This window comes from Salmo salar, chromosome 21 (assembly GCF_965601325.2).
Source record: "Salmo salar chromosome 21, fSalSal1, whole genome shotgun sequence".
Lineage (NCBI taxonomy): Eukaryota > Metazoa > Chordata > Actinopteri > Salmoniformes > Salmonidae > Salmo > Salmo salar.
This window is the reverse complement of record NC_138311.1, coordinates 28,463,570-28,476,901: the sequence shown is the minus strand read 5'-3', so window position 1 is coordinate 28,476,901 and position 13,332 is coordinate 28,463,570. Positions and strand designations below refer to the sequence as shown.

At 43.5% G+C, this 13,332-nt stretch overlaps 1 protein-coding gene across 4 annotated transcripts in view; it reads left to right on the top strand.

Annotated features, from left to right (window-relative positions):
• LOC106582129 (unconventional myosin-XVI) overlaps positions 1 to 13,332 on the top strand; it is a 225,771-nt gene that overhangs the window by 61,011 nt on the left and 151,428 nt on the right. For all 4 annotated transcript variants that reach the window (XM_082967086.1, XM_082967085.1, XM_045704630.2 and 1 more), the window contains exon 2: positions 2,808 to 3,080. In XM_082967086.1, the coding sequence (XP_082823212.1) occupies positions 2,843 to 3,080 (238 nt within the window). In that variant the 5' untranslated portion in view covers positions 2,808 to 2,842. The remainder of the gene's footprint in view (positions 1 to 2,807; positions 3,081 to 13,332) is intronic.

Genomic DNA, 13,332 nt, shown 5'->3' with positions numbered 1-13,332 from the left:
AATCAGACAGATAGGCAAGCAGATAGATAGACAGATAGACAAGTAGACAGATAAGAAAGCAGACAGTTAGGCAAGCAGACAGATAGGAAAGCAGACAGATAGACAAGCAGACAGTTGGACAAGCAGACAGTTAGACAAGCAGACAGATAGACAAGCAGACAGTTGGACAAGCAGACAGTTGGACAAGCAGACAGATAGGAAAGCAGACAGATAGACAAGCAGACAGTATGACAAGCAGACAGTTAGACAAGCAGACAGTTAGACAAGCAGACAGTTAGACAAGCAGACAGTATGACAAGCAGACAGTTAGGCAAGCAGACAGTTAGACAAGCAGACAGATAGACAAGCAGACAGTTAGGCAAGCAGACAGATAGGAAAGCAGACAGATAGACAAGCAGACAGTATGACAAGCAGACAGTTAGACAAGCAGACAGATAGACAAGCAGACAGTTTGGCAAGCAGACAGTTTGGCAAGCAGACAGATAGGAAAGCAGACAGATAGGAAAGCAGACAGTATGACAAGCAGACAGTTGGACAAGCAGACAGATAGACAATCAGACAGTTTGACAAGCAGACAGTTGGACAAGCAGACAATTAGACAAGCAGACAGTTGGACAAGCAGACAGTTAGACAAGCAGACAGTTAGACAAGCAGACAATTAGACAAGCAGACAGTTAGACAAGCAGACAATGAGACAAGCAGACAGATAGACAAGCAGACAGTTAGGCAAGCAGACAGATAGGAAAGCAGACAGATAGACAAGCAGACAGTTAGGCAAGCAGACAGATAGGAAAGCAGACAGATAGACAAGCATACAGTTGGACAAGCAGACAGTTGGACAAGCAGACAGTTAGGCAAGCAGACAGATAGGAAAGCAGACAGATAGACAAGCAGACAGTTAGGCAAGCAGACAGATAGGAAAGCAGACAGATAGACAAGCAGACAGTTAGACAAGCAGACAGTTAGACAAGCAGACAGTTAGACAAGCAGACAATTAGACAAGCAGACAGTTGGACAAGCAGACAGTTAGACAAGCAGACAATTAGACAAGCAGACAGTTGGACAAGCAGAGAGTTAGACAAGCAGACAGTTAGACAAGCAGACAATTAGACAAGCAGACAGTTAGACAAGCAGACAATTAGACAAGCAGACAGATAGACAAGCAGACAGTTAGGCAAGCAGACAGATAGGAAAGCAGACAGTTAGGCAACCAGACAGATAGGAAAGCAGACAGATAGACAAGCAGACAGTTGGACAAGCAGACAGTTGGACAAGCAGACAGTATGACAAGCAGACAGTTGGGCAAGCAGACAGTTGGGCAAGCAGACATTTAGGCAAGCAGACAGATAGGAAAGCAGACAGTATGACAAGCAGACAGTATGACAAGCAGACAGTTAGACAAGCAGACAGTTGGACAAGCAGACAGTTGGACAAGCAGACAGTTGGACAAGCAGACAGTATGACAAGCAGACAGTTGGGCAAGCAGACATTTAGGCAAGCAGACAGATAGGAAAGCAGACAGTATGACAAGCAGACAGTATGACAAGCAGACAGTTAGACAAGCAGACAGTTGGACAAGCAGACAGTTGGACAAGCAGACAGTTGGACAAGCAGACAGTTGGACAAGCAGACAGTTGGACAAGCAGACAGATAGACAAGCAGACAGTTGGACAAGCAGACATGAATAGAAGAGGAGTATGTGAGAAAAATAGAATTGTCTGTAATTTATCTGCAAAGGCAGCCTTTCCAAAGTTCTGTTTCCCTCCCCTGTGGTCTAGCAGTGACCTGAATTACTGCACTAATCACTGCTGTCTTTGTCTCTGTCTAACAGACATACACACTCATTACAACACACACACACACACACACACACACACACACACACACACACACACACACACACACACACACACACACACGCACACACACACCATGTCATTGAAAACTTTCTGTATTGCATCCGGGGGCAGACTTTGGGTATTAGATTGTCTGGAATTCAATTCTTTTTGATTACTTTTTATGCCCTTGGAAGCATCATGGTCTCTGATTGCCTATGAATTGCAACTTTACTTCTGGTTGGTCTGATTTTCCAGCCTTCATCACTGAACAATGCTATGCATATTTACAATTTTATAAGTCTGGAACTATCTTCTTAAATAAGCATGGTTTGGTCCTGATGTGTCGTGATTCATTCCACTGCAGTCACTGAGGCTTAGCTCTGCTGCAGCAGCAGTAAGCAGACAGGCCGTAATAGGTTCAGAGACTGGGTAGTGAGCAGAACTCCTGGCTCTCTTCCACTGGGACAGACAACATGCTAAGTCATGATATTCACTACAGCCTTTGGGATGCGGAAGAGAAGACATTAAACAGTGTGTTGTTTTTTTCAAAACACCCAGAGGATAAAGGCAGTGCAAGTGTAGTCCATTATAAACACACACAAACACAAATAGACACACACACACTTGCTTGTGGGTGAAACAGACAGCACTGGTGTGCTTTATCATCCAAGCGTTGTCCTGTTCGCTCAATGTCAGACTATATTTAAATAAACATGGAGTGGTTCCAGTTATTTACTGTATCTAACAGCAGTGTCTGTGTCTCTCTCACACACACACACACACACACACACACACACACACACACACACACACACACACACACACACTAGCTGTTTTACTATGTTTAACATCAGTCTGTTTTCAACTTGTATGAACTGTTGAGACAGATTCTCATCACAAAACATGATATGCTAATGTTTTTCTCTCTCCTTTTCCCTTCTCTACCTCCCTCCCTCCCTCTCTCTGCAGGTTGTTTTCAGCTATGTAACGTGTTTCGTCAGAACATGGAGATCGACCAGTGTCTGCTGGAGTCTCTCCCGTTTGGCCAGCGCCAGCGGCTGGTCAGGAGGATGCGCTGTGACCAAATAAGGGAGTACTATGAGCGGGAGAAGACCCTGCAGAAACCGGGAGGAGGAGTCAAGGTAAAAGCCCCACCCACCAGCCACATGAAGAAACACCGCATTCGCTTCAGCCTCGGTGACATCATACAGGACGCCATCATACGCCACGACGACAAAGAAGGTTTGTGTTTACCTATGTCTCTGTGTCTGTCTAGCTGCATGTCTGTCTGTCTGTCTGTCTGTCTGTCTGTCTGTCTGTCTGTCTGTCTGTCTGTCTGTCTGTCTGTCTGTCTGTCTGTCTGTCTGTCTGTCTGTCTGTCTGTCTGTCTGTCTGTCTGTCTGTCTGTCTGTCTGTCTGTCTCTGCCTGCCTGTCTGTCTGTCTCTGCCTGCCTGTCTGTCTGTCTCTGCCTGCCTGTCTGTGTGTATGGGGGGTAGCTATAGAGATAAAGAGTGTGAGTATGTTGATGCTAGTATTTCCAGAGTGTAATGGCTATATTTCTGTAAAACTGTCTTAGATTAAATTCACAAACTGATGGCCTCATATCTGAGTTCAGTAGCACTTCATTTGAGCTATTGACTTCTGACAGTTTTATGAGCTTTGAGTCAGTTCAATCAGAATAGGCAGTGGGACGTGTTCAGTGTGTAATGAGTGGCATACATGAGCCCTACTCTTACAGCACTTACATCATTCTCTGCACGGCTGGGGACCATCTGAGTCCCTTTCAAATCACTCACACACATATACGGACATGTGTACACTGGCGTGAACAGACCTAGTCCACATGTTTTGGGTTTACCCTCTCCACACCCATCCCTACAGACCTATAGTAATGCAACAGACCTATTCCACATGTTTTGGGTTTACCCTCTCCACACCCATCCCTACAGACCTATAGTAATGCAACAGACCTCAAAACATTATCAGCATCCCAAAGTGGGTCTCAGTTGAAAGTGAACAGAAGACATTTAGTCAGTGCCTCCCACGGAGCGGTAAAAAAAGCCTCTCTCTATCTCTCTCTCTCTCTATTCCTTATTTTTCTCCCTTCCTCTCTTTGTATTCTGTTCCTCCTTCAATATTCACTCTTCATTCCCTCTCCAGAGTTTCAGCTGCTAATCAGTATTCTGCTTAGAGTGTGCGTGTGCGTGTACGTGTGCGTGTGCGTGTGTGTGTGTGTGTGTGTGTGTGTTTGTTAGTGCAGCAGTTGGGAAAAGACAAATGGATGTGGCAAGGGTGAGGAGTGGCCATTAGCTTTGCAGTATTAGCTCATCCTTCAAACTGATTACAGGCTAGTCAGGACACAAACTCTCTCACTCTGTCACACACACACACTTATTCATAAAAACACACCTAGCTAATATTCAGAGTTAAATGCAGCTCTTGGGAGACAAGCAGAAGTAATCTAATAAAGAAGGGGTTGTGCAGGACAGCACAACGATTACAGAGCTCAGAGATTTCCCCCATTATGTGGATGGAGAGGATGATATTAAGTCAACCAACAGCTGACCAGATTGACTGTGTGTGTGTGTGTGTGTGTGTGTGTGTGTGTGTGTGTGTGTGTGTGTGTGTGTGTGTGTGTGTGTGTGTGTGTGTGTGTGTGTGTGTGTGTGTGTGTGTGTGTGTGTGTGTGTGTGTGTGTGTGTGTGCGCACCTCCCTATTCTATCAACTGAGAGATTCCTCATTAGGGATTCTGCCTAGACCTCAGAGGGAAGAGAGAGAGATCTCTTGTGAGCCTGACTCTAAATCAACTGTTGCCCCCAGGCAGGGATCTGAGGGACTCTACCCTTAAAGCCACAGGCCCATACACACAGAGCTGCAGTCAAACACACTTTATGTCTTCATAACGTATCACTACTAGTGGATACTCTATACTCTATGATTGCTTTTACAATGGACATTTATTTATCTCACTATGGCCTCTTCTCTTTCTCCCTATTCTCTCTCTACCTCCCTTCCCTTTTTACTTCTCTGTCTGTCTTTCTCCCTCTTTCTCTCTCTGTCTCTCTCTCTCTCTCTTTCTCTCTCTCCATCCCTTCCTTATCTTTCTCGCCACCCATGCTCTTGTTTGCCAGCCGTTTGCCCAGCTGTCTGTGTGTATCTGTCAGACCTCCCTGCAGCCATTGCAGGTCACTATGCTAATCTCCCCCCTTTTGGCTGCCAATGATCTTCAGCTGGGGTACTTGTGAGCAGCTGGTGTACCCATGCAACTGCCTGACTAAAACCTGGTCCTTTGGCCGGGCATGAATCGCCACTGTTTACCCCTGAGTAGAAATCCTAATCGCCACCCATGCAACAGCATGGTACAGGACTGGCACAAGACTGTTACTGCCACTGGCTTTTGGTACGGTGGGCAAAATCAGCTGCCAACCATTGGTCTGATTAACTAGACTTGGAACTGTCAAGGCTCTGCTGAACAAGATGCTGTTGGATAGGATGTTGTTGGAGAAGATGTTGTTGGAGAAGATGTTGTTGGAGAAGATGTTGTTGGACAGGATGTTGTCCTGCAGATTTGATGTTCCATAGGCATGATACCGTGTAGATGGAGACATGATGATAAGTCTTATTTCACACCATCGGACTGAATTCCCTTCTTGTTATTCCTGCTATTACTGATTTGTTGCTTTGATGATCCCATGGTTAACTATCTAAAATTGTAGTCAGTAATGTGTCTTTTGGATTACTGTAATCTGATTACTTTCAGTTACTTTCTAATTAATTTCCCCTTAAGATGCAGAAGAAGACAAAAATAATTCTTTATACACATTTGGTGTGCCATCATAGTGGTCTCAGGCTAACTCAGGTGGAAAAATCGTTAACATTTTAAATGCTGAATTTAATGTAATTGAGAAAGCAGAAAGGTCTCAATGTGTTTTTTTCACTAACATCCTTTCTGAATTTAAGAGTAATCCAAGAAGTAATCTTATCGTTTTAAAAAGTGTCTGTAATCTGATACAATATTTTTGCTGGTAACGTAAGCGATTACATTTATATATTTTTTGTAATCAGATTACATGTAATCAGTTACTCCCCAACCCTGATCTTTGGCCTGTTGACTGTTTCTATGTCTCTGTGTGTGTAATGTTACTTGTAGGCAATGTCAGTTTCTGTGTATATGTGTATGTGTACGTCTGTGCCAATTACTGTGTGGGAAAATACAGTAATGCTCCACAGCATGTTTCTGTCTCAATTCCACTCCATTCCAAATCCATGTAGGAAACATGGTCGCCTCAGGCCTCCTTTATCCCAGGAGATATGTGGGAACATTTCTGGAATTGTATTCACAGCAAAATCCTTAATCATTTTTGAGAGGAGGAAATGTGTAAATACACCCGATGTCGAGAGACCTAGGGGTCCATCTGGGGGTGAGAGGGGGGTAATTTAGGGGGCCAGGGTGGGAATTGGGGTTAGTTCTGCCTGTACCAAGCTCCCCAAACCCTGGAAAACCGGACTCAGCGAGATCATGGGGATGTGTGGAAGGAAAATCAATGCTTAGTATTCCACAGGGATCTCATCTCAGCCCGCTGTTATTAGTGATGAGATCAGCTCCTCTGTTCTGGAGATAATGGAGGAAATACCACCCTCAAAGATTTATGTAGCAGATTGGGTTTTTTGCTTTGCTTTATCTTGTGAAGGCCTTATCTGGTGGTGAATCTCTCATTGAAGTGAAAAGCTATGAAATGAGAGTTATAGACTGTGTCCAAACGTTTATCTAGCTATAGCGAGGCATGTGGATATTATTCTGGATGACTGTGGAATGTCTGTGGCATGAACATCTTCTGTATTAGTTGTGTAAGGTATTCATAATAGCACCCAACCTCCCTCTGTAATTATTTATATGTTTTCATTTCATTTGTTCTTTGATTGATACAATAATGGCTATGAACCATTCAAGCTGAGAAAACAACACCTTGTACCATCATGACTCATTATCATTTAGAATGTTTGGCATCTCTCTCTCTATCTCTCTCCGTCTGTGTGTCTATCCTAATTCAACTTTGTCAGTATGGAGTTGGCTTTGGACACATATTCACAGATAAACTAGAAACACACTGCTGACGAGGCAGACTAGTAATAAGAGATGCACACACACACACACACACACACACACACACACACACACACACACACACACACACACACACACACACACACACACACACACACACACACACACACACACACACACACACACACACACACACACACACACACACACACACACACACACACACACACTTATCTTATCAGAAATCACTGGCAGGAAATCAGATCGAAGCAGAGAGGAAAATAGAGAGTGACGGAAATGTGGAGATGGGTAAAGAGATTGAAAGGAGAGGATAGAGGGCTATGTCATAAAAAAGTAGAAAGTGAGAATCAAAGAAAAAGAACAGGCAGGGAGGTGAATGGGGGAAAAAAGAGAGAATGAGAGACGAGAGAGACATGAGCCTTTTTCAGCTTGATTCCTCCCTGCCATATGTAAACTGGGACTTGCATTGATAGTGACATTTGGTGAAATTGCCTTTCTAAAGTAATCTCTTAACTTCATCAGTGGGAGGCACGGCTGTGACCGGAGCATCTGTTCCCTTCAAGAGGCGTGGAACCCAAAATCAATTCACAATACCATTCCAGAATGATGACATGGAATATTCCACACTGGGGAATGATTGGTATATACAGTAGCTGTGTTATTGAGGTGATATTAGATGTTACGTTCCCAGCAAAATCATATGTTTGATGAGATTGAGTCTACTATACAGTAGACTCAATCTCATCAAACATATGAATGATTTTTATTATCTTATATGAGGTTAGGGCTCTGGTAGACAGAGATATTACTTGAGTGTGACAGAGTGGCTCTCTGTCCAGTTGCAGTTCACAGCTGTTTGATAACCTGATAATCATAATATAGTTCTGTGTCTCAATGCCTAGGAAACCTGTTTTATATTAGCATCTGTCCATTATTACTCCGCATCTAACCAAAGTAGTGGGTGTTTTAATATCAGATTACTATACATCATGATATGATCATGTGACTTGTGTTGTGATTTAGATTTCATAACATATAAAATCAGAGAATGATAACGGTTGAGATTCTCTTTGACTATGAAACCCCTGTTTGTACTAAAATACTGTAGAGTAGCATCAGTATCAGTGGGTGGGTGCCCTGTCGTGCATACATTACACAATCAACTGAGACCTCCTGTCACTTAAGACAAGTGTAATTATATGTAGGAAAATCACCGTTCTCCTCCTCCTCTCTCCCTACTCGCTTCCTCCTCTTGAGTCTGTCCTCTATTGATCAGCAGTTATAGATCAGACAGACAGACAGACAGTGAATAGCCTAGCACCAGTAAAACCCTGTCTGTCTGTCTGTCTGTCTGTCTGTCTGTCTGTCTGTCTGTCTGTCTGTCTGTCTGTCTGTCTGTCTGTCTGTCTGTCTGTCTGTCTGTCTGTCTGTCTGTCTGTCTGTCTGTCTGTCTGTCTGTCTGTCTGTCTGTCTGTCTGTCTGTCTGTCTGTAATCAGCGCTCTCTGAGTTAAGGAGGTAGAAGCACTAATGGCCTCTGCTGTCATTGTTTCATGTCTTCCTCACCTCAGCGTTTAGCACCAAGCTCACACATATGCATGCAAGCACACAAGCAAGCACACACACACACACACACACACACACACACACACACACACACACACACACACACACACACACACACACACACACACACACACACACACACACACACACACACACACACACACACACACACACACACACACACACACACACACACACACACACACCTTTGTCAAGACGTCTACATACACAGTCAAGCTAATTGCATGCCTATGCCCAAAGCGTGAACACTGATCCTATCTGATCGGGTTCAGTATAGCAAGCTTGATAGTGTCTGTGTTGAAGATCGTCCTCACTCCCATACAGCTCTGGTACAGTTGTCTATCTGTCAGAGCTAGAAGCTCATTGTCAGTGCCACACATCAATCCCTTTCCCAGGGGCCTTTGCAGTGGAAGGTAGATGTCATGCTGTGACACCGTGCCAAATCCTCTCCGTTGATTGAACGAAGGAGTGAGAGAGAGCGAAACCAGCAATCTGGACACAATAACTGACTCTTTGTGATTATTGTGGCCTTTGTCCACCAAATAGGGGAACAGATCAATGTTTTACATTTTATTTCTTTATTTCGCCTTTATTTAACCAGGCAGGCCAGTTGAGGAGAAGTTCTCATTTACAACTGCGACCTGGCTAATGTAAAGCAAAGCAGTGCGACTAAAACAACAACACAGAGTTACACATGGGATAAACAAATGTACAGTCAATAACACAATAGAAAAATCTGTATACAGTGTGTGCAAATGAAGTAAGGAGGTAAGGCAATAAATAGACCAATAGTGGCGAAGTAACTACACTTTAGCAATTTACACTGGAGTGATATATGTGCAGATGAGGATGTACAAGTAGAAATACTGGTGTGCAAAAGAGCAGAAAAACAAAAACAAATATGGGGATGAGGTAGGTAGTTGGTTGGATGGGCTATTTACAGATGGGCTGTGTACAGCTGCAGAGATCGGTAAGCTGCTCTGACTGCTGACGCTTAAAGTTAGTGAGGGAGATATAAGTCTCCAACTTCAGTGATTTTTGCAATTCGTTCCAGTCATAGGCAGCAGAAAACTGGAAGGAAAGACGGCCAAAGTAGGTGTTGGCTTTGGGGGTAACCAGTGAAATATACCTGCTGGAGCGCGTGCTACGGGTGGGTGTTGCTATCGTGACCAGTGAGCTGAGATAAGGCGGAGCTTTACCTAGCAAAGACTTATAGATGACCTGGAGCCAGTGGGTTTGGTGACGAATATGTAGCGAGGACCAGCCAACGAGAAAATACAGGTCGCAGTGGTGGGAATTATATGAGCCTTTGGTGACAAAACGGATGGCACTGTGATAGACTGCATCCAATTTGCTTAGTAGAGTGTTGGAGGCTATTTTATAAATTACATCGCCGAAGTATCGGTAGGATAGTCAGTTTTACAAGGGTATGTTTGGCAACATGAGTGAAGGAAATAGGAAGCCGATTCTAGATTTAACTTTGGATTGGAGATGCTTAATGTGAGTCTGGAAGGAGAGTTTACAGTCTAGCCAGACACCTAGGTATTTATAGTTGTCCACATATTCTAAGTCAGAACCGTCCAGAGTTGTGATGCTAGTCAGGCGGGCGGGTGCGGGCAGCGATCGGTTGAAGAGCATGCATTTCATTTTACTTGCATTTAAGATCAGTTCGAGGCCACGGAAGGAGTGTTGTATGGCGTTGAACCTCGTTTGGAGGTTTGTTAACGCAGTGTCCAAGGAAGGGCCAGATGTATATAGAATGGTGTTGTCTGCGTAGAGGTAGATCAAAGAATCACCCGCAGCAAGAGCGACATCATTGATATATACAGAGAAAAGAGTCAGCCTGAGAATTGAACCCTGTGGCACCCCCATAGGTCTAGACAACAGGCCCTCCGATTTGACACACTGAACCCTATCTGAGAAGTAGTTGGTGAACCAGGCGAGGCAGTCATTAGAGAAACCAAGTCAAAAGTCTTGGCCAGGTCGATGAAGACAGTTGCACAGTACTGTCTTTTATCGATGGCGGTTATTTATATCGTTTCGGACCTTGAGCGTGGTTGAGGTGCACCCGTGACCAGCTCGGAAACCAGATTGCATAGGTGAGAAGGTACGGTGGGATTCGAAATGGTCGGTGATCTGTTTGTTCACTTGGCTTTCGAAGACTTTAGAACAGCAGGGCAGATGGATATAGGTCTGTAACAGTTTGGGTCTAGAGTGTCTCCCCCTTTGAAGATTGGGATGACTGTGGCCGCTTTCCAATCTTTAGGAATCTGAGACGATACGAAAGAGAGGTTGAACAGACTAGTAATAGGGGTATCTAACCCAATGTGAGAATTAAGCCAGAGATATTACTTGAGAAACCAGAGGAGCTTAAGAGAAACTTTAATAAGGAAAGCACATACTTATGAACTCATTTGTTGCTACTGAGCTTTGCTGAGTGCAAATGTAATTTAGATTCCATTCTTACATCTGCTGCAGAATATCTTGTAGCATTTTTTAATTAAGATGTCAAACCCTTGGGAAGCTTGTTCCAACAGACTACTACTAACTGAATGTCCTTCAATGCTTCAAGATTGTTTGGGAGAGAATAAACTTGATTAACACTTTTTATGATCCATCTGTCTATGCACACATAATACTGCATTTAATACATACTTGCTACAATCCTTAAAACATTTGTTTTAAGAGTCTATATGAATGCATAGCTTAATCACTCTAACAGAATTCATAAAGCATTACTCACAGAGATTCACAGGAAGTATTCCCCAAATGATGCGGTGGAATTACAAATCCCAAATCTCTCTAGATAACTTTTTTCTGCATCACAGATCCCATCAAGGAAGTCTGTGCTCTTAGGATTGTGTCTTGTCTGAGAACAGTGTATATTGTTTTTCCTGAAGGATGGAAATGGAGAGAAGACTCCAAAGCTCTTTTGGAAAACATAGAGCAGCCATGCAAGACGAGGGATTGTGGTGACTATGAATGTCTGATAAGAAGCACTGAGACAGAATAATTTACAGGGATGAGAATTTACAGTAGGTTTCATATTGGAGAGTTGGGATGAGGTATAGCGGAACACACATAGGGACTAATAATATGGATGGTGTACTGGTAAGGAATGCGAAAAAAGAGGTGATAGGTAATGTATGTCATGTTATTGAAGGGGCATTTGAAGATACATTCACAAGGATGGAGTTCTGGGATGAATAGAACAGAGAGAAACATTTAGAGAAAGAGAGAGATGGATCGAGTGGGATTTGAACAAGTGTATTTGGATTCCATCCCCTTATGGAGTAGCCTAGACACCCTCCACTCACCGACTATTTATTACTCCTTCTTCCCCTCTCCCTCTCTCCCTAGCGGTAAAGCTACAGTATAACTGTATACTTCTCTTTTTTTCTCCCGCTGCATCCATTGCATACGTCTCCCTGCCTAAATGCAATGCATGTCCGTGATGCTTTTCTCTAGGTGTCCATGTGTATGCAATGTATTCACATCATGTTCCTTGATGCCTGTATTTTTGCAGAATCATACCAGATTGACGCTTATCAATGATATCATGTTGGCATCACTTGCTTCCATTGTATATCATTAACTCAGCAGACATAGCTCTCAGGGCTGTAGTGGAGCATACTATAACTGTACACCAGCGACTCGATAATCATTTGGAGTGGCTACTGGTTAGTGACCTTGTACATAATGCAATTGACATGTTATGCAAGAGAGACTGGAGTGCCTCTGCCAGGTCTGACAATAGTACAAGGTCAGAGTGGAAACATGTTTCCCTTACCGGAATGTGTCTGACTTAGCATCTACAGAAATATGTCTGATCCGACTCCACTTCTATAACTGATAGGGAGACTCTGTTGAGTCATCAGGAATCTATTCAAGGTTGGCATTGGATTCATAGTGCATTCCATTCACTGTTTGCATTCTGGTTGCATCTGGCTAGAGTTTGGCTGCAGGGACTGTATGATAAGCAGTATGTGGTCATCTTTTGGACGGCTGAAGAGTGGAATATGCCGATGGGGAGGATAGGGTCATCTTTTATTGGAAGGGTGATTGAAAGACTTGAGTCTGTAGGGGAGTTCTGGGATGAACAGAGAACATCAGTCCTCTCTCTCTCTTTCTCCTTTCCTCTGTCATTATTCCTCCCGCCTCTTCTCTCCAGCTCTCGCTCTCTCCCTCCATCTCTCTTTCCCTCTCTCCACAACGGCTCCCATCTGGTTGCTATGGAAACTCCACATATGTCTCCCACAGCTGTTTTTCAGTTTACCCCAAAATGACAGCTGGTTGTTTTCTCTCTCTTTCTCGCACACTCTCCCTCTGTCTCTTCACGGTCAAACAGCCTGATGAAACAGAGCACACAGATAAACACACTAACACAGGGCAAAAGAGCAACAACCTGATTTGCATTCATTTACACTGCTGCCAAAATGCTCACTGCCTGAGTTAGCACTGATCAAATCAAGTCAAATTTTATTCGGTGCGTACACAGTTTTCATTAGGTATAAAAGGTGCAGTGAAATGTTTATTCATGAGCTCCCGCAACAGTACATTACAACAAAAATATAAATCATAATCAAGTAAAAAGTAAGTAAGAAGGTAGTATGCACAGTAGTAATAATAATGCTAATCATGAAGACAGGATATCCATTGGTTTTCCATGAGTAGTATATGAGCTAGGTGGCTGTATTGTGTATAGGGGATGGAAAAGACATGGTCTTAGAGTGTGTAGAGATGTAATGGTCCACAGCAATACTGGATAGTACCTGTCAATCATTTCAATAGAACAGAACAGTGGGTAGCATTGGCATATGA